The 22292-nt window shown below is 45.5% G+C and overlaps 1 protein-coding gene across 5 annotated transcripts in view; it reads right to left on the bottom strand.

Annotated features, from left to right (window-relative positions):
* LOC137521606 (carbonic anhydrase-related protein 10-like) overlaps positions 1 to 22292 on the bottom strand; it is a 549933-nt gene that overhangs the window by 282154 nt on the left and 245487 nt on the right. For 4 of the 5 annotated variants that reach the window (XM_068241070.1, XM_068241071.1, XM_068241073.1 and 1 more), the window contains exon 1: positions 5039 to 5528. The exons of the other annotated variant lie outside the window; for it this stretch is intronic. In XM_068241070.1, the coding sequence (XP_068097171.1) occupies positions 5039 to 5348 (310 nt within the window). In that variant the 5' untranslated portion in view covers positions 5349 to 5528. Of the gene's footprint in view, positions 1 to 5038; positions 5529 to 22292 lie in introns of those variants that run through there. 5 annotated transcript variants of the gene reach the window in all.

The raw sequence follows: 22292 nt of genomic DNA, 5'->3' as shown, positions 1-22292 counted from the left end.
CCCAATAGGTGATGTGTGCCGTGTAGAAATCAAGGTCCTCGCTGAAGACAATGGTGTCTTCCCACCAGCCCAGAAACAGATTTGCAAATGAGGGGGCACAAGCCGTCCCCATGGCACTGCCCCTGAGCTGGTGGTATGTCTTCCCCCCAAACCAGAAAATATTGTGGGTCAAAATGAACGATAGTAAAGTGACAATGGTGATGTTATGTTGTTCCAGGTGTGTGCCCCTTGTTGAGAGAAAATGTTGTACTGCTTTCAATCCCAGATCGTGTTGGATATTGCTGTATAACATCACATCAATACTCGCAAGTAATGTATGGGGTGCCACTGTAAGATCTTGGAGGTTCTTAAGGACATCCTTAGTGTCCTTTAAATATGATGGCAGGCTTTCAACAAAGGGCCTAAGGAACCTATCCACATACTGGCTAGTCAGATCTGTCAGGCTGTCTCGACCTGATACAATAGGCCTCCCTGGTGGTGGGGATCTATCTTTGTGTATTTTGGGGAGGGCATAGAACACCGCCATCACTGGATGTTCAGTGGATTTCTTTAGGCGTTCATAATCTTCCCCATCCAGCCCACCATTTTCATATCTGCACTTTAATAAATTCTGCAATTCCTTCTGATGGTCAGTAAGTGGGTTTTTCAGTAATTTCTTGTATTGTTGTTGGTCACCAAGCAATTCCATGCACATCTGTTCGTACACAGATGTATCCATCACTACTATGTTCCCTCCCTTGTCCGCAGGCTTTATCACTATTTGATTGTTTTTCCTTAATTCTTCCAGGGCCACTCTTTCCTTTTTCTCAAGGTTATCATGCATAGGAAGATGATATGTGTCTACTTCCAATTGTCTGAGTGCTCGTATTACCATGTCAACAAAAGTAGTGATCTGGGGATATTGTGTTAAAGATGGACAAAATGTACTTTTTTTCTTTTCACCACTTGGTGGTACTAGTTCCACTGTCCCTTCATCATTCTCTCTAAGTAGATGTTCCAAGGCCTCTAGAGCCTCCCTTTCAAATTTTTTACTCTTTCTGTCTTTTGCTTCCTTAGACTCAAATACCTTGATGAGAGCCAGTTTGCGTGCAAACATATTAATGTCTTTTACCCACTCAAAGGCATTGTATCTAGCTGTTGGCACATATGAGAGACCCTTGGAGAGCAATGATACCTGAGTGGGGGATAATGAATATGTAGATAGATTTAAAACTCGCATGGAATTGCATGTATCACTCATACAAGATGTGTCTTTTACCATTGATGGTTCATTCTGCCTCTTTTGTGACCTGTGTACCCCCACCTCTTCCTGTCTCGCAGGCCCTCTTTCACTTGCGTCGGCACGTTGATATCCGTATTTACACATTGTGGATTTGGTAAACCCAGTGGTTGGTCTAAAAAACCTCCTTGTGGGTTATTTGGGTTGGGATGTTTTTTGGGGTGATGTTGTCGGGGGGTATATTGTTTCTTCTTATTCTTATTTTTGTATCTATGGTGTGGGGGAACACCTGCGGCAGACCCTGTTTCACTCTCTGATTGTGTTTCTGTATCCGAGGCACTAGCTCCTGGGTTTCCCTGTTCCCCCTCCCCCTTAGGCTTGTAGGGTTGTGATCAGTGATGGATGTAAAACTATATAAAATACTATATAAAATATTGTCACCATACATTGTCATAGGGATATAATTTAAATGTTGCAATAACTGTGACAAATGGGAACATGAAATGTGTGTCTTTTATCCTCAGTGGAACGTTTTATTTTAAAACTATATTGGCCAAAAACTGAGAAGTAATGATTTTTTTCCCCTTTTTTTTATTATTAAAATGCATTTAGAATAAAATAATTCTTAGCATAATGTACCACCCAAAGAAAGCCTAATTTTACGGCGGAAAAAACAAGGTACAGATCATTTTTTTGTGATAAGTAGTGATAAAGTTATTGGGGAATGAATGGGAGAAGCGCTGAAATGTGAAAATTCCTCTCGTCCATAAGGTGAAAGCAACCCTTGGGCTGAAGTGATTAATTATGTTATTTAGGGAGACCTATCAGCTTAATTGTGTTATTTTGTTATTTTTATATTGTTTTGCTGGTGGGGCTCACTAATTTCTAGAATTTTGTCAGGCTTATGGATATTATAAGGACCCTCTACATGTCATGAATATTGACTACACCCTCTTTCTAATAACAAAAACACTTTACACATTGCACAGTTCTCTGTTTGCTGGCATGGAGATGTCCCTTTATGCACCATTTTCAAGGACTGCCACTAAATTATGCATTATATGTATATATGTGCAACTATTAATAGTAATGATGATCAAACAATTATTATTTGTATTGTCATAGGTAATGCTGGGTTTCAAATTCGGGATATTGAAATTCGGACAACCAAATTTACCCATCACCACACTTCAGCACCCAGAAATGAGGGCAGGGTCAAGAAGAGTTCACTTATTAGAGCCTTACATTGCACTTCATGTGACAAATAAGTGACCTCCCCTGACCCTGTCCACATTTTGGGAGCTAAAGTGTGGTGACGGGCAACTCGGGGGTCTGAATTTCAATAACTTGAATTTGAGCACAACACTAGTAATAGTTAATATTATTATTTTGAACATACAGCTGCAGGTTACTGCTTGATGCTCTGCACACAGTGATTAATGTGAGGCTTTAGTAATATGCAAGTTGGAGAGCCTTTGTAGATAAAGCTAGGTAATAATTTAATACTTCACTGCAACAACAGCAAAACAGACTCTATCAAATTAATCTTACAATGCACCGGTAACAAATACATTGCTCCAAAAAATTAAAGGACCAATTTTTAATCAGAGTTTGACCTCAATTAAACTTTTTGGGTTATTGATTTGGTCAGCTAGTGTTACGGAAAATGGTTTAACAGGTGGAGGCCACTAACACTTTCCCGCCTCCTTTTCACCTTTTTTTTTTTTTTTTATTATTTTTGCATTCGGGTAAAGTCAGTGGGCCAGATTTATCAACGCATTACCGACAGTTTTTTTCTTCTTAAACAGTTCTAACCAGCAGAGGGACTGTTCTGCATGATGATAAGAAACTTCTTAAATCCTACTGAATAGCGGAAGTTTAGCGTGAATTTCTAGAGCTGCCCTACAGTTAAGAAAAGTGCAAATCTGTTCCTAAACTGTCGCAACAGCTTGTGCAGCAGTGCAGGCTAAACATGATTTGTGAAGGGCTCCTCCCCCTTGCTGAATTACTCACAGCCTGCAGGTGTCAATACAGCAGATGTGTTGGTTACCTCAGCAACAGCTATTTCTCTCACTCGCTGCACTGTCTGAGAGACCTTTCTAACGCCTCCTCCTTTAAAACAGTTTTAGAAGGAAACTTACTGGCATGCACTATCTAGTTAATTCTTAAGATGCCTGAGACAGTTCTGCAAGGATTTCTAAAAACCTACCAATATTTTGTCTCAGACACTCTTGATAAATGTCCTCCACTGTCACTACTGGTAGCATGAAGCGATACCTGAACCCTACAGATATTTCACAGGTAGACCAACCACAACAGGAGGACACATCTATATGTACCATTGCAAGAAGGTTTGTTCTGTCTCCAGCACAGTCTCACAGGCATGGGGAAGATTTTAGGAGACACGCAGATACTCTAGGAAAGCTAGACAGGGCAGGAGACGGTCTGATCCATCAGTAGGACTGGTACCTGCTCCTTTGGGCAGGAAAGCACAGAATGAGCTCTGCCAGAGCCCTACAAAATGACCTGAATATCTGTGACCAAACAATCAGAAACAGACTTCATGAGCAGGGCCGGATTTAGACTTGTTACCGCCCTAGGCCATCTGTCACCAGCCGCCCCCCCCCCCCCCCTTGCCTCATACACATACCAATACACCCCAACCACCCTACCCGCCCCCCCCCCCCCCCAAACACAGAGCCTGAATATACTACTTCTTACATCCCACCGTTCTAGCACTGGGCCTCTCTGCTCAAATAGGTTTCTTCATTGTGCAAGCACAGGCGTCGGTGAGAGTGACCGCAATGGGCATGCACAAGTATGGTCTGCGCATGCCCAGTAGAACTAAGGCACCTGTGCAAGGTTTTGTTTTTTACCCTGTGCACATGCACTTCATTTTACTGGGCATGTGCAGACCTTACCTGCACATGCCCAGTACAGGTACACTCACCCACGCTCGCTTACTGAAAAACCAATTCAACCAGAAAGGAACCCAGCACTGGAAAGGTGAGGTATAGGAAGATACAGTAACCCCCTGGACTATCCTCCCATTCCATAGAGGTACCACAGCTCCCAGCAAGACCTACCTCCCTTATAAAAGTACCACAGTTCCCAGCATGCTCCTTCCCTCCATAGAGGCACCACAGCTCCCAGCATGCTCCTTCCCTCCATAGAGGCACCACAGCTCCCAGCATGCACCTCTTCCATAGAGGCCCGACACTTCTCACATAGTATTGGGTTGTCTCCCAGGGCCTCAGAGATGGCTGCTGGGCCCCCAGGCCTCCTCTAGTGTGAATAGTGGTCCCCCGGGGCCACTGCAGGACATTTTTTGTGGAACGCACTCACCTGGCTTGCTCCTCTGTGTGCTTCATCCTCGTGACCTGACAGAATGTACATATTCAAGTGGTCACAAAGCATGCAGAATAGCACACCAGCCGGACAGATGTCTGTGTGCACCGCTGTGAAAACTCAGAAGGGGCCCACTATTTACTTTGGAGGCGACCAGGTGGTAGGCCAGCTGGCTCTGGTGCCCTGAGGGAAAACAATACTATTTGGAGCAGGAGGGGCATGCTGGGATCTGTGGTGTGTCTATGGAAGTGGGGAAACATGCTGGGATCTGTGGTGCTTCTATGGAGGGAGAGGGGCATGTTGGCACCAGTAGTACATGTATAAAGGGGGGGGGGGACTTGCTGGGATATGTGGTACCTCTATTGAAGGGAGAAGGGCTTGCTGGGGGCAGTGGTACCTCTAGAGAGAGGAAGTGGACAAATGGGACATGTAATGCTGTGGGAGAGGGGATGTCAGGACTCATGTACTCACATGCATGCAGGCCAGGGTCACAGGGACATCGGATTCTCCAGCTTCCTGTTGTAGCCAGTGAAGGCTGCACTGCATCTCCACATGTTAGCTGAGGTGTCCCATTCGGATGAGCACTTTCTCCTTCCCCCCTGCTTTGCTGTCCGGAGTCCTCAGAGGGGAGGGGAGAAGGAACTAACAGCTGCCGTGTGATCCTGGTCTCTGCACAGCAGGAAGTTCTCTGAGACAGGCCACGCTGTCGGCTGAGCTGCAGGCTGTGTGTTAGCTGCCTCTGCCTGCTGGGCTCTTGTGCCAGCGAGTCCAACCCGGCCATTCAAGCTGCCCATGCTTTAAGCCTTCTGCAAATGCCCCGTCAATGCACCCGCTGCCCGACCTGCTATGATTTATTCCAACCCTACTGTACTCTCCTCCACACCTCACACTAATAAACAAACACAAGCAGCTCTGTTACATGGCATGGCCCGGGTAGCCAGACTCAATCTGTTCGCAGCTGCCTGCTACTCTGATGCAAAGCCGGTGTACGGCTGTGGACAGATCAGGTTTGGCTGCCTCATGCTATGTAAGTTTGTAACATAGCTGCCCCAGTAGCTTCTACAATGCCTGCGCCATGGATTTTTGTACATGTTACCGCTGCCCTCCGACTGAGAGCTAAGCAGTGACTCCCCACAGATCAGCTGTTTCAATCATCAGCCTGTGTGGCCGCCCCGGCTTGTATCCCAGTGCCGCTCCTTCCCGCTCACTAACCTGCCCGTACAATGTAAACACGGATCCTCCTCCATAAGGTTGCTGTAGCTTGCAGGGCTGCTGCTCGGATTCAAACAAATAGTGGCAGATAAATAGCGGTGTTTCTTTCATCAGAGCGATCAGAGAGTTCCCAGACGCGCCATGTAATTCAAATACAGGAAGTGACATCACTCACTTCCTGTACATGGCGCGTCACTGGGAACTCTCTGATCGCTCTGATGAAAGAAACACCGCTATTTATCTGCCACTATTTGTTTGAATCCGAGCAGCAGCCCTGCAAGCTACAGCAACCTTATGGAGGAGGATCCGTGTTTACATTGTACGGGCAGGTTAGCGAGCGGGAAGGAGCGGCACTGGGATACAAGCCGGGGCGGCCACACAGGCTGATGATTGAAACAGCTGATCTCTGTCAGCTGCAACAGCGCCCCAGCCAGGCTGCCGCCCTAGGCCTCAGCCTTTGTGGCCTGCCCACAAATCCGGCCCTGGAAGGTGTCTTGAGGGCCCAACATCGTCTTGTGGGCCCTGAGCTCACTGTTCTGCACTGAGGAACTCAATAGGCATTTGCCATGTAAAAACTGAATTGGCAGATCGGCCACTGACACTCTGTGCGTTTTACAGATGAGAGCAGGTTCTCTGTGACCATATATTATAGACACAAATGAGTCTGTAGAAGCCATGGAGAATGTTAAGCTGCGGGTAACAGCGTTTTCCATAACTGTTTTGGTACTAGGTCAGTGGTGGTTTGGGGAGGCATATCCATGGAGAGACACAGTCCTCTACAGGCTAGATAATGACCCCTTGACTGCTATTATGTGTTGTGATGGACCTATTGTCAGACTCTATGCTAGTGCAGTGGGTCCTGGGCTCCTCCTGGTGCACAACAATGCCCGACCTCATGTGGAGAGAGTATACAGGCCATTCCTGGAGGATGAGGAAATTGAAACAGTTGACTGCCCCCATGCTCACCTTACCTAAATCCAATGGAACATCTATGGGACATTATGTCTTGATCTGCCAGGCTGCAACTCCAACTGTCCAGGAGCTCAGTGACACCCTGGTTCAAATCTAAAAGGAGATCCCACAGGACACCATATGTCACCTCATTAGGATCATGTTCTGACATTGTCAAGCATGCATGCAAGTATATGGGGGCCATAGAAATGCATACGAGAGGAATCGGTGAGGGAGAATTGGGTGCAGGATACAGCTGGTATGGCTGATCCTGCTGCTGCACAAGTTCCTGGCCGTGTTAAATACTATTCCCCCTCCAGGCCGCCATCGATAGGGGAGAATGAAACAATTCGGCTTCCAGCAATTGCTGGAGGCTGAATTATAGTGTTTTAAAAGCAACTTCAGCTCCGTCATCTGACGGCGCCGAAATTACTTCCTGTGCACCGCTATAGCCATAATTCCTATTACGGCCTATGGTGGCGCCTGCTCCGCCCAAGTCTTCTGCGTTGGATTCGGCGTGTTCGCATATAAACTACTGAGCATAATTCTGATTTGCGGCAATTAGATTTTGGTAAAATGAATTTTCATGCTGCATTTTTTTTTTCGGGGTGGTTTTGAATTTAGAGCTCTGTAGGTTGATAATTTTCATTCCCATCAAACAAGTCCATATCAATATAGATATTGAGCAATTATATCATGCTACATTAAAAAAAAAGTTGAAAGTGTTTTCTTTGAACCTGCATTTTTCTAGGAGGATGCGGTTTGTTATGAACTGGACAACATGATTCTTTGCATCTGTTTTTTTGTTATCCAAAGTGGTCGATGAAATGACAAAAAGTAGGGATAATAAAAATTGCACCCTGCAGAAAGAAAACACAGAGACAACAGGAGCCCAAGTGGTGCAGTATGTCACAGTACCAGAAGTATGTAAAATATGCGGATGAATTATACTCACAAATGTGGGTTGCAGAAGGGCAACCGACCACTAGAAGCAGGTGGAGATGTATAACCCCGTCTCCACTCAGTTGACCAGATGGAGCTGGTAATGGTCACACTCTTGATGAAAAGCAAACCTCAATTGACCTAAATTGGTCAAAGAGGGTTGATCCCCCTCCAAAAGGAGGGTGAAGGCACAGGATAAAGGGGAAAGAGGCGCCCAGAGAAGATAAAATGCATTAAACACAAATAAAATGATAAAAAAAGTGAGGTGGCTTACCTCAATGAAGACAAATTCACGTATGGCCACGCACTGGCCAGTGCAATAAAATTCAGTTAATACGTGAATTGGTCTCTCCCATGTGTAATATCTATGTACTGCGGCCCCTTTCTTTCATGTACAGCTCCCTTCAGCATAAGCTTGCCTTTCTCATGTGTTGCTCCCCATTTTCAGCCTCCTCTTTCATGTGTAGCAACAATTCTTTCATGTCCAGGTGTTCCCTTGGGCTGCAGCCGCTTGAAGGATACCCGAAGTGACATGTGACATGATGAGATAGACATGTGTATGTACAGTGCCTAGCACACAAATAACTAGGCTGTGTTCCTTTAATTCTTTCTCTGCCTGAAAGAGTTAAATATCAAGTATGCAATTGGCTGACTCAGTCCTGACTCAGACAGGAAGTGACTACAGTGTGACCCTCACTGATAAGAAATTCCAACTATAAAACACTTTCCTAGCAGAAAATGGCTTCTGAGAGCAAGAAAGAGAAAAAAGGGGAATTTCTTATCACTGAGGGTCACACTGTAGTCACTTCCTGTCAGGACTAAATCAGCCAATTACATACCTGATATTTAACTCTTTCAGGCAGAGAAAGAAAAAAAGGAACACAGCATAGTTATTTGTGTGCTAGGCACTACATACACATGTCTATCTCATCATGTCACATGTCACTTCGGGTATCCTTTAAGGCCCGGGCCATTGTGGCCTTTCCAGAAATCTGGCTCTTGGATGGTGCTTCTCATCTCTTGTAATAGTTGAGCCAAGAGGGTCTTGTACCAATAAATGAAACACTTCAGGGGTTTTTGGCCTTGCAAGTTCCCAGTTAAATTTACAGTGGAAAGCATAATTCCATAAGTGGAAACATGGTATAACCCTCTCAGGGATTGTGGTTGTTATAATCCAATGAACAGTATTGGATACGAGAGGATGTGTGGATGGCAGCTGGGATTTCATGAGGTTTTTGCTTTTATCATTTTAATAATCTGCTTATTCAGTTTTACACTAGAAGACCGATTTTTCTAAGCCTGAGGATTGCAAACTACAATCTTTAACTTCCACTTGTCTAGCAATTGTGTTCGCCAGGCATAGAGAGATTACAACTGTGCACAGCATGCAAACTGCAGCGATGTGCAGGGAACTGAAGCCTACCACGGTTAACCAGATATTGCACATATCTCTGTTGTATAATCATTTTTTCTTTCACTTTAATAGTGTTCAGAATAATGTTTATGAACATGATGTTAAATGTCCTTCTCCTCATCAAAGCATTTATTTACCTAAAACAGAGTTTATTACCATTAATTTCCTCGCTAAAACGGTATCTGCCTCTTTCCCTTGACATGAATGAGACCTTGAGCAAATGCAGAGTGGAAAACATTATATATATATATATATATATATATATATATATATATTCTTTTTTTCTTCTAAATACAATACATTTTTTTAACCACTCCCTCGCTTTACTCGGATGTTTTATTTCAACTCTATATCCACTTGGATAGTGGAGATTGCTTGCCGGGAACCTTCCCCGCTTGCAGGGCCAGTTCTCTCATGAAGCAAGGTAAACCAGTTGCATCAGGTGCAGAGATTACAGGGGCAGCATGTTTGTACTGTGTTTACAGTAACAGCATCTAGTCAGGGTAGGAGGAGAAGCAAGAGGAGAGTGAGGTGAAGAGGTCATCATTGGGGAAAAGCAGCTTGTTGTGCTGTGTGAGGAGATTGACAGCGAGTGAGGAGTGGGGTGGCAGGAGAGCAGCAGTCTTTCATTTGACTTGCACAGCAGAAGGGAGGAGGTGGCACTGCTGTCATGACTGAAGAGGAATGGAGTGGCTGAGGGTGAGCAGTTTGCTTGTCATAGACTCACAGCCAACCAATGTGCTATTGTGTTGAGCTGCATTATGTCAAGTGAGAACATTAAATGAAGCAGAATAAATAGTTGTGCTCTGTGCGATCATTCCAAATCGGGGAAAGGAGGGGCATCGTCACAAGTCTGCCCGCTCGCTACGCTCAATGGACTTCGGCCTGGAAACTTGCGTTTGGGCAACTTGCTTGCAGGAGAGGATTCTGGCATACAATCTCCATTATCCAAGTGGACATAAAGTTAGAATAAAAAGTTGTCAAAGCAAAGCAAGGACTGAACCCACAGCCCAGTAGTCAAGCAAGGGGACAATGATTCCAGTAAAGCAAGTTATTTAAATAATTAAAATAAAAAAATAAAACCTTTACAATTATTAATTGAATGCTATATCCCTTTCCACCAGTAGGTAGGGTGCCGGCACAAGTTCTGTTACAGTTTTTTTTGTTTTTGTTTTTTACTCAGTAACAAAGCTATCAATCAGGAGGCAGGAACAGCTCAGAGCAATGAGGCAAGATGGCTGCTGGTGAGGTAACTCCAGGATTTCTATGGCTCAAACTTGGCAAGTATCATTTTTTTACAACTTTTTTAAACATAATTTGTTAAGGAAATATCTTTTCTACAGGTCTCTATCATTTTTATTTAAATATGGAAATTCATTCTGTAGTTCTGGAGTTCCCCGCTGGGTGCCCACTAAACTAGACTAGCACAGAAAATTGGAAAATATAAGCAGTTTTAAAGAGAACCAGAGATGAAATAAAGTAAAGCTTTTATACATACCTGGGGCTCCTCCAGCCCCATATGTACGCCGCCGTCCTCCGCTGCCTGTATCCGCCGGTACCTTGTCCCATAGTTTCGGCCAGTCGGTGTCAGCATGCGGCCAATTGTCTGCATCACAGGGGCTCTCTCCATACCCGTACGCGTGCGGCTCCATACTGCGCAGCCGCATGTGTAAGGGTATGGAGGGAGCCCCTGTGCATGCTGACAATTGGCCGCGTCCTCCGGAAGTGACGGGACCCAATAGAGGAAGCGGAGGATGGCGGCGTGTGAACGATCCAGGCTTATGGGGCTGGAAGAAGCCCCAGGTATGTATAAAATATTTTTTAATTTTCCATCTCTGGCCGTCTCTGGTTCCCTTTAAGTGCTAGTGTACTTTAGGGGACCAAGCAGGAAACATCATAAGGACTCAGAGATTCACCTAACATAATTTACAGCACCCTCTCAAACTGCTAGGTTTCCAATAGGTTGTAGTAAACTATGCTACACTATTTGACCAATTACAATGCTTTGTGTTATAAGAGGGTACTGCAATTGGAGAACTGTTCTCTATGAAGTTTCCTGCTGGGTCGGACCAGCTCCCACTTGGGTAGACCAGCACCCAATTTTAATCATATAAGCTACATTTACTCTACTAAGCTTTCTTTGGCATGCAGGTCCAGCGTCTTTGGTGAGTCCTGTGTGCTCAATTTCCATTGCAGTGGGAGGATTGGGACCACAGGAGTGCTGTTTCTTGTATTACATAGTTTTATATAGGCTTGTGAATGTGTTCAGTACCACAAACCCTTTTATTGAGGTTTCCATTATTTAATAGTGGACTCTGTAACTGTGAACTGAACTTTATAAATTGTTTATTATAATTCACAATTAATGCTTCTGATATGTACAGCCCAGTGGGCAGGGAGCATTTGAAAGAGAAATAAGCCGATAAACTTTACAAGTGAAGCAGGCTCACCCTTGTAAAACATCTCATAGCCCCCACAAATGAAAGAAAGGTGGTTAGTAGTTTTCCTGTGCCAAGTTGAAAGTGTGTATTCATACCCAGTAACATAATATGATGCAGTTTCTTAGAGCAGGATTCAGTACAGGATGCAGACTTCAAATGGATCTCATTCCTCCCACTATTCTGTTTCAAATGTTGCTTTATGGAAAAAGCAGATCTCCTGAGACCGAGACTGTATGGCATATATAGCACACCTGCTGACAGGACTAAATCCACAAATAGTTTCTTCAGCAAAAGTAGAATTTAGTTCACTTTAATGAGATTTAAGATGTTTTTTTCTCTGAGTTTCTTGAAGGTATTAGCATTCTTATAATTGGAATAGGTCTGAAAAGGTTTAGTGGTGCTGCTGAGGAGGGGTCTAGGCTAGGAACATATGACAGGGTAATGAAATGTGCAGATTCAGTATAGCACACCAGCTTGCAAGTAAAACACAGTTCTTACCTTCCTAGACACATGCAGAGGCAAGGGAGATCAGAATGTGTGCCAGGAAGTTTCATAGGGAATAGCAGGTAGATGGTCTATAAGATGCTAATTCAATTGGCATTCAAAGTGTTAGCACTTGGAACTGAATCTGTCAAATTCATACCTCTCAACTTTTTGAGATCAGAAAGAGGGACACTTAAGCCACCCCCTACCACATCTCTAACCACGCTCATGACACACCCCTAGGCACGCATACAATAAAGATTTCATGAAAAAAATATGTTTTATAATTCAAACCACACTGGTCCATTCTATCCTGTTTCATTTTTCTGGATCATCATAAATGTTTTGCCCTGGGTACATTTTAAAGCAGGATTGTCAGCCATAAAATCAAATTCCTTTTATCCACTGCTTTATGTTTAGTATGTAGTCTACAGCCTGGCCCTGCATTGCAAGCATTCCAATATAATCATTAAAGCATCTGCTGCAAAGAATTTTATCTTAGTCAGCTTCAGGGCCGGATTTAGGCCAAGGCCGCCTAGGCCATGGCCTAGGGCACCACAGGAGGAAGTACACCAAAGCAGCAGGCTAAACTGGTGAAGCATTTGCAAGCTTGCAAATACTGCAATGCAGGGAGATCAAACGAGTGTCTGACTGTAGTACTCTGCTGTTAGCTGCCTGTGCAGCAGCCTCTTTGCTCTCTGTGCACGTTTGCATTGTGGCTGGCAGCTATGGACTTGGGCAGCATTGGAGACGGAAAGAAAGAGGAAGCTTCTGCACTGGAGACGAGCGGAGAAATGAGTGACACTAATGACTGCTGTGGTGTGAAGGCGAGCTGGCTACCTATACTGAAAGGACTCATCTGGCTACCTATACTGGATGGAAAGGGGGAGTGGTTATCTGGCTACCTATACTGAGGGGGTCATCAGGCTACCTATACTAGAGCGAAGGGGGAGGGGTCATCTGGCTACCTATACTGGAGGGAAGAGGGGTGGGGTCATCAGGCTACCTATACTGAAGGGGGGCGGCTGGTGACAGTGGCCTTGGGTGGTAAAGAGTACAAATCAGGCCCTGGTCAGCCTGGCTCCTTTCTGGTACATTGCCAGGGAGAGAGAAGCTTGTTATCTCTCCTCCCACATTACTGCTTCTCACTGATTAACTGAGGGCAGTTCAATGTTACAGGAGGCTGAGAAGGGAAATATACCTCACCCCTCTGCAGAAGCTGCTGAAATACGATATATGCTGTGCTCACATGTGTTTACAAAACAAGCTAGATATGACAGTGCAGTTTCTATAGAGCTCAGTAGGAAGGCTGGAATTGACATCAGGATTGGCTTCAGTCAGAAGCAGTAAAGATGGATAATGCCTGGAACCGTTTTCTCTTCATTTAGTGTATAAAATTCACTGAAATCAAAACGTGGACAGTACAATATATATGTTATATAAGTAGAACAAGTATTTAGCTACTTATATAACTATTTTTTTTCCTGAGATAGTATGGTTGCCCCTGCTGTTTAAGTGGTTAAGCTTCCTGTAGCTACAGACTCCTGGCATGTACATTTGTCTGTTCTGATATGACTCAGGTAAGGGCTGCAGAGCCTTTCAGTCTCATATCAGACCACTTTCACCAAATCTAGGCCAGGTTTGCTGACCAATTTATAATTTCATAATAACAGAACATCTTTGGGTCAGAGATGACCTAGTAAATCAACCACCTTGTTCACAGGTAGATACACCTCCTTTATCTCACCCCAGGCAACATACCAGATACTAGCGCTACCTTGATAAATTATTATGCAGCCAGACAGACCTGTGCTGATGTGCCCAATAGCAGTCTATAGATACACTCTTGCTTCACTGCACCAGTGATTGCTTTGAGGTTAGGCAGACCTTCTAGTCGCCTGTGACTCCAGCTCGTTTATAACTGCCCTAAGGCTGTCTTGAAAGATCTGAAGAGTGTGTCACATGATCGCCTAAGCTGACGTTACATTTATGCTGATGGCCTAAGCTATTGCTGAAGAATAACAATATCTTCAAATATCGATTACTTATTAATTTAGCCCTCCCTTGAGGACAAGAATCACGCCCAGTCTTTGAGATGCCTTCATAGGCCCATATATTATGAGTGCTCCTAGCCTGGGCACATCTTTACTACACTGATTTCATCATTGCATTTTCTGTCATGCATTTATTTTGACATCTCTCTTCAGTAGCGCATTTCACTTCCATATATCAGACCGCTCTCCCTCATTTTCCTGTTCATCTTCGGTTTTAATTCCTGCTATATCCTCAACGCTCATCTCCAATGCTATTTCCTGTAAGACCTCACCTCAGCGACTATGCTTCTATGATGAAGGTTCATTCTATCTCATATCTTTCAGCTTGTGTCTTCCTCCCAGCTCATATTCCTCTCTCTCTCTCTCTCTTCGCCTTTCATTCTGTCTTAGCGGCTCTCCCATCTCCTTGCCATCCCAATCCACCCGAAGACACATTGCAGCCTCTTTACATCAAACAGAGCTGGAAAAAAATTACATCTCAGTTCCTATTAAACATAAAGATAGACAGATGGGGAGGGAGGTGAGAAGGGATGAGAGACACAGAGAGGGGACACTCAGCATTGATTTGAGAGAAATCTGGAGTAATTTCCCACAGGTCGAGAAGCCCTATAAATCTTTAACAGGCTGTGTGAGTGTGTGGAGTAAGAAGAACATCTGTGGGGGGAAGCACAGCAAGAGGAATAAGCCAAAGCTGTAACAATAACGAACACCCAAGAGTGAGCATTAACCCGCTGAAATCTGACAGTTATTGGCAGCAGGTTTCTGCAGGCTCTTTGTTATGGCTCGGAATATCAGATAGGCTGGAACTTACCATGTAAGCTTGGGACTTTGCTAAGAGTGGGATTTGTTTGCTTGGGAGCAGATGTCTGACAGTTTTGTGAGTGGCGCAACCCGGCACATAGCATGGTGTAATAATCTATGTGTGTGTCTCCTCTAAGTGTTTGAAGCAGAAGTCTCATGGCACAGATTAGTTTTACATAAAACAGGCAGAGCAATAAACAAAGGAAATAATCACAACAGCAGGATCATCGTTTTTATGTGTCTTTTTTTTTTTTTTTTTTTTTTTTTACAATCTGATTTATTTCATAATTAAGAGGACTATAAATCAATTAGTTAAAGTCCTGCACCCTTAAAGCCTGTACAAACGCTAGATTAAACTTGGCTGAGGCAGCCTATAAAAATTGCCTCCGTTAGGAGTGTAACTACAAATCATGGGGCTAGTGGCATAGCTTAGGACAGCGTTGAGTACACTATGGCCCGTGGGCTGGATACGGCCCATGTGGGCTGTTACTTCGGCCCACAGACAGGCAGCCAGATTCCTCTCCTACCTCCCTCCCTGTAGAGTCATGTGCAGGCTGAAACAGGGGGACTTAACACTACAATTACTGAGTTTTCTATTTTCTGTTGCAAGGCTAGAGGTGTTATTCACCCCTGCTGAGATTTTCACAGGTCTTCATGTTGATTATCTTCAATCTATTGTTGTGCAAACCACCCATTACCTGTAAGCACGGCCGCCACCAGAAATTTTGGGGCCCCTCACACATCATCAGGCCTGGCCCCCCCCTGGTTGCTGTGCCCACCCACTAGCTACCCCACCCCCATGTCCGTGCGCAAAGTACGCTGCGGCGCAAAATGTGCATGGCTCCGGCACTGAAGCAAATGGCATGCACAGTGTGATGCGGCAAAAAGTGTCATGTTGTGGGTGGAGCCAAAATACAGGTAGTCCCTGGTTAACAAATGAGATAGGGTCTTTTAGGTCCATTTTTATCCTTTCTCTGTTCTCTTTTGTCCCCCTCTTTTCTTCCTGTGCCTCTTTTGTCCACCTCTGTCTCACCTCAGTTTGTGCCTCTTTTGTGTCCCCCTGTGTGACCTCAGGTTCCCATCTCATCTCTTTTCTCCCTGTGCCTCTTTTGTCTGCCTCTGTTCCCCCTGTGCCTTTTTTATCTCCCTGTGTTACCTCTTGTCCCCTTCTGTCTCAGGTCGTCCCCCTGCCCTAGCCAGGTATAGGTGCCCCCCAGCATAGGTATCCAGGCATAAGTGCCACCAGTATCATTAGCCAGGTATAGGTTCCCCCAGTATAAGTAGCCAGCTATAGGTAGTGCCCCAGTATAGGTAGCCTGGTGTAGATGCCCCCAGTATAGGTAGCCTGGTTATAGCTGGTGCCCCAGTATAGGCCAGCAAGATACAGGTGCCCCAGTATAGGCCAGCAAGATACAGGTGCTCCAGTAGAGGTATTCAACTATAGGTGGTGCCCTGGTATAGGTAGCCTGGTATAGTTGCTCCCAGTATTGGTAACCAGGTATGGGTGGTGCACCAGTATAGGTTAGCCAGGTACAGGTGCCCCAAGTATAGGTAGCAAGCTATAGTCACCCCAGTATAAGTAGCCAAGTATAGGTGGTGTCCCAGTATAGGTAGCCAGGTACAGGTGGTGCCCTCAGTAAAGGTAACCAAGTATAGGTGGTGCTCCAGTACAGGTAGCTAGGTATAGGTGGTTCCCGCACCAGTATAGGTAGCCAGGTATAGGTGATGGCCCAGTATAGGCATCCTGTAGCCAGATATAGGTGGTGCCCCAGTATAGAAAGTCTGCTGTAGCTGGCTCACTCATCTGCTCCCCACGTGCTGGAATGCGGAGTGCTGGTTAGTGAACCACAGGCCTGCAACCTGCACATGCGGCCCTTCCAGCGCTTTGTGGAAAGCCCAGGGCCCCCAGAAGCACTGGGCCCCTCACTGCAGTGTCAGTGTCCCCCCCCCCCTGATGGCTGCCCTGCCTGTAAGGCCTGGCACATTTGCATTTGTTTACACAGAGTAGCTAAGAGTAGCTGTGTGAGACTTGGAAACCTTCAGAAATGCCTGCCCTATCTATACAAAACATCCCCCACATTCACTGACTTGCAAATATTAAAGACACACACAGAGCCGGATTAAGGCTAAATGGAGCCCTAAGCAAAGTAACTGATTTGGGCCCCCCCATCATGTCGTAATAGAATCAGAAGATGCAGCTGCACAGCAACATGCCGCACACACCGGGGCAGCCGAGCTACTGGTTGCTATGGGCAACAGCCCGCTTTCCTCTGTGGGTGCACAATGCAGGGAATAGCAGTGGCAAAATGCAGAGTGAGAGATGAATGGCTGGGACATTTGCACTCAGGGACTGGGGCACCCCTGTGAAGAGGGCGCCAGATATCACAGTAGCAGCACTTTCCCCCTGCATCTCCAGCCTGGCAATAGCAGAAAGCTCTGGACACCGCCACCCGGAAGCCGTTCGCCAGACAGAATTACATAACCACCGCCACCACCAAACAACCGATTTCCTCCTAAACTAGACAGCCACCATGCAGCCTCCATTGCAGTGAATACGATAGTCCAGCAGAGAAGGCAGCCGCAGTGGGGGAGAATGACAGCACCAGATGACTTACATTCACCTATTGCGATCCAAGCAATAGAGGCCACGTCATCCGGAGCCCATCTGTCTCCTCTAGAGTGCTGCCGCTCTGTTACTACTACTATTACTACTTCCTACTTCCTGTCTGATCTGAGAATCAGGAAGTTCAGAGCGAGTGGCTCCACTGTAGAGGAGACAGATGGGTTTCAGATGACGGGATCTCTATCGCTTGGATCATGGATAGGTGAGTGAGCGTTTGCCATCTGCTGCTATCATTCTTGCTGCAGCTGTGGTTCTCTGTAGGAAGGGAGGGAGGAGTGGGCAGTGGCAGAGTGCACAGTAGCAGGAGGGGGACCTAGGAGGAGAGCCTGGCTCTGAAGACAATCAGCAGCGCACGCATCATTTGATAAGACAAGACAAGTAACATTTATATTGTGCTTTTCTCCTGGTGGACTCAAAGCGCCAGAGCTGCAGCCACTAGGACGCGCCCTATAGGCAGTAGCAGTGTTAGAGAGACTTGCCTAAGGTCTCCTACTGAATAGGTGCTGGCTTACTGAACAGGCAGAGCCGAGATTCGAACCCTGGTCTCCTGTGTCAGAGGCAGAGCCCTTAAAGGGACTCTGAGCAGTGCCTGTGGGTATGCCTTTAAGCATACCCACAACTAATTAATTACATCCTCACACCTACCAACATGATGTTTGTAATTATATCCCCCTGGGTTTCTTATATTTCATTGCATTGTGCTGAATCGAGCTGCTGACTTTGGAGAAAAGTTGTCCTGTGTAATACAATGTAACTATGGAAAGATGCATATCATTTTGAAGCTCTCTTTCTCCTCTTTCCAATGATAAACTGCCACCCTACGCCTTTTAGTTTTTGCTATTTTCGCGATCGAAATTGCTGTGACCGCAATTTCGATTGAGAAAATAGCGAAAATTAAAAGGCATAGAGCGGCGGTTTATATATCATTGGAAAGAGGAGAAAGAGAGCTTTAAAATGATATGCATCTTTCCATAGTTACTGCACTGCTCAGAGTCCCTTTAACCATTATACCATCCAGCCACCGCTGACAGGATGACGAGGGCTGGTTTATGTGCTGATGGGGCCCCTTTGACTCTGAATGGGGCCCCAAGCGACTGCTTTTGTTACCTGGTCGGCAATCCGGCCCTGCATTCACAATATATGGAAACACAAGTCTTTTATAAAAAATTGTGTGAAAACAGAATGAAAAGTTGCTGATACAATGACATGAATACAATGAAAACTTGCTAACACTTCAGTCTTCAATGTATGTTTGTACACAAATAGTGTGAAGTGTAGAGGACTCTGAAGTGTAGACGAAGTGTCTGAGGTGAAACAGAGGTGGGGGTAGGGGTGCCTGTAGCAGATATTGGGGGTTGCATGAGTGAGGGCAGTATGGTTGGAAAGGCAGGGGCAGATTCTATTTAAGTATTTATATAGCGCCAACATATTACGCAGCACTGTACAGAGTATATTGTCTCGTCACTAACTGTCCCTCAGAGGGGCTCACAATCTAGTCCCTGTCATAATCATACAGTATGTCTATGTATGTATCATGTAGTGTATGTGTCGTCATCTAGGGCCAATTTTACGGTCACTCACTACCTAACTGGGGCTCCCTGCTGTCACTCACTACCTATCTGGGGGTCCCTGCTAATGTCCCACCATTGCTAAGTTCATGTAAATTTGTCTCCACCTGTGACCACACCCACATTCTGGTCCATGGCTACACCTATTTTTTTGGTGCGGCGCGCTACGCGTGCCGCACAACGTTACCCTCATATTTTTCGGCAAGCTAGCTGCAGTGAGCTGATCTCTGCTGCCTACAGTATGTACAGTATAAGCTGTTCTTTAGTGCCTGCACTGTGTGCTGATCTACCTCCAGTGTGTACAGTATAAGGTGTTAAGGTGGCCATACACTGGTCGATTTGCCATCAGATTCGACCAACAAATAGATCCCTCTCTGATCGAATCTGATCAGAGAGGGATCGTATGGCCACCTTTACTGCAAACAGATTGTGAATCGATTTCAGCCTGAAACCAATCACAATCTGTGGAGCTGCCACTGCTGCCGCCCCCCTGCTTACATTACCTGTTGTGGCCGGCGCGAGTCCCCGCTGTCTTCTTCTCCGCTCCGGCTCCGTTCCGCTCCGGCTACTGAACTTCCTGTCCAGGGGGAGTTTAAACAGTAGAGGGCGCTCTACTGTTTAAACTTTCTGCCGGGACAGGAAGTTCTGTGTAGCTCTGGAGCCCGAAGCGGAGAAGAAGACCATGGGACTCGCACCGGCTGGAGCAGGTAATGTATTACCGCTGTATTGCGTTAAGAAGGTTGAGGGTGAGTATGTGCACCCTATGGGAAGAAACACAGAGACAACGGGAGCCCGGATGGTGCAGTACGTCAAAGAGATTGATGAATAAATTAAATGGTGTTGAGATAATACTCACAAAGGCAGGTTGCAGAAGGGCAACCGACCACTGCAGGCAGGTGGAGATGCACAAACCCGACTCCACTCGGGGTCCCAGAAGACCTGGCGAAGGTCGCTCTCTTGAAAAAACGTACACACTGGCAAACTAGGTAGTGTCAGAGACCACCAGTGGTCAGGTGTAGGAGCACCCCACGGATGGGGTGAGACACAGTGAAAAAGGGGTAAATAGGCACCCAAGGTGAATACAATACATTAAAAGCAACTAAAATATAAATAAATGAGGTGGATTACCTCAATGATGACACACCCATATAGGAATGGAAATTTATTAGTAAAAAAAAAAGCACAGGCAACGCTTTTCGTGGGAACTCGCCCACTTCCTCAGGCCAAATAAAGTGCCACTAAATGCCGGTAGTCAGATTCAAGGCGCCTCTCTAGAGATAATATCGCTCATCGTTTGCAATTGTGCTAGCAATTTATAATATGAACTAGGCCTTACTGTTTTTTCTGCTTTCTTCAAAACTGAAAACATTCTGCACTTCAAAAAGTTTTTCCATAGTGGTTACTGAGACAAAACGCTCAGGCAGCCTTAACATACTACCTGTCCAAGAAAAAGGTCGTCATGTGGATTTAACAAAGCACATAGGCTGGGGTTGCTGCAGATGGTCAGGTCTGTGCCCCGGGCCAGTGCTTCCATAGATGCAAAGGGGGCAATTGACCCAGAGCCCCAGAGCCTTTAAGAGCCCCCCAAGGTGCCTCCCCTGCTCCTCTCCAGCCATGGTGACCCTATTCATGCCTGCAGGGAATGAGGTATGAGGAAGCTGTGTGTGTGTGTGTGTGTGTGTGTGTGTGTGGGGGGGGGGGGGGGGTGGCGAGTTAGGGGGCCCACCAAATTTCTTTTACCCCAGGGCCCCATTGTACCTAGAACCAGCCCTGTCTGTGCCCAATGAGTGCAATCAATTTTCCTGAATATATTGAATAAGGAGGTTAATCCATTAGGGAATTTCTCCTTCCTTGAAGGCACGGGCATATTCCAACATGACAATGCCAGGATTAACTGAGCTCAAATGGTGAAAGAAGGATTTGCAGGAGACATAAAGTTCACACATGGATTGGCCACCCCGTAGTCCAGACTTTAACACCATCCCAGTGAGAATATTTGGGATGTGCTAGAGAAGAAGAAGCGCAACTATCTGAGTCTGACTGTCCCATCATCTCTACAAGATGTTGGTGAAAAATGAATGCAACACTTGACAGAAGTAAATGTTGAGACATTTAAGAAACTCACTGAAATGATGGCACAGAAAGTGTGTGCCGAAATCAAAGCTAAAGCTGGTCCAACCAAATATCAGAGTGTGAGACTGTTTTTTGGACAGGCTGTGCACATAATGAGCACGATCACACCAACTCAAAGATTGTGTTAATGAGTGAGGCATCCAATGATAACCCTGTACTAATAAATACCCAGGGCACTATGGCATACTACACAGTTACTGAATTAGCTCTTAGACACTTACTTCAATCCCATGTTCCCTTATATAAACTATCTGTATGCGATATGCTGCTGACTGCTATCTGCTGAGCAAAGGTTCTCATACTATAATCCTACCTGTCATGAGAGAACATAGAGAATGAGATTACGTACCTCCTTTTGAAATTCCTATTTTCTTAGCCGCAATTCAGATCCTCAGACTTTAATACTTTCTGACTTACATATGCAAAAGCATAGTTTTGGTGTTTAAATTTTGGAATCTCGCATTTGGAAACTTTAATTATGGTGAACCCCACACTTCAGCACCCAAGCAGTGGACAGAGTCACGGGGTTACAGTCCACACCAAGTTTCACATGACTGCAATGTTTCCTCCTTCCAAGCCAGAAGGAGGAAGTTTACCTGAAAGGAAGAAAAGTGCCCCTAGGGAGTACTTACCTCAGGAGTGGGAAGCATCTGAATCCTAAAGAGGCTTCTCCTGGGTTCTCTTCTGCTCTTATGCAAGAGGGAAAAGCAGAGCAGTGAAGGAGTGACGTGTCACGTGGTGTGGCAGGGAAGTGGCCAATGAATATTGGATCTGTGTACACACCTTTAGAGATTCTGAACAGTGTTTCTTTTGAAATACTGTATCCTGTGACTATTACACCCAAAGTGCTGGTGGAAAGCCAGTGTAAAATTTATACTAGAGCAGAGGCTCTCTACCTACCCCACTGCCCCCCCCCCCACCTACTTAGACCCCTCTCCCACTGCAGCTGTTTCTAGAAAGTAGATGATGGTGCTTTGTATGATGTGATTTTTTCCTTTATTTGTCCATGATTAGAGTGATGGGGTCAGTATAAAATCTGCACTGGGCTCATGGCTCTGTAGATACCACACTAGTAAGTATAGCTTTTACACAGAAATTGGCAG

The sequence above is a fragment of the Hyperolius riggenbachi genome, chromosome 6, assembly GCF_040937935.1.
Source record: "Hyperolius riggenbachi isolate aHypRig1 chromosome 6, aHypRig1.pri, whole genome shotgun sequence".
In the NCBI taxonomy this organism is placed as follows: domain Eukaryota; kingdom Metazoa; phylum Chordata; class Amphibia; order Anura; family Hyperoliidae; genus Hyperolius; species Hyperolius riggenbachi.
The sequence above is the reverse complement of the archived record's forward strand: the minus strand, read 5'-3'. Positions and strand labels throughout refer to the sequence as shown.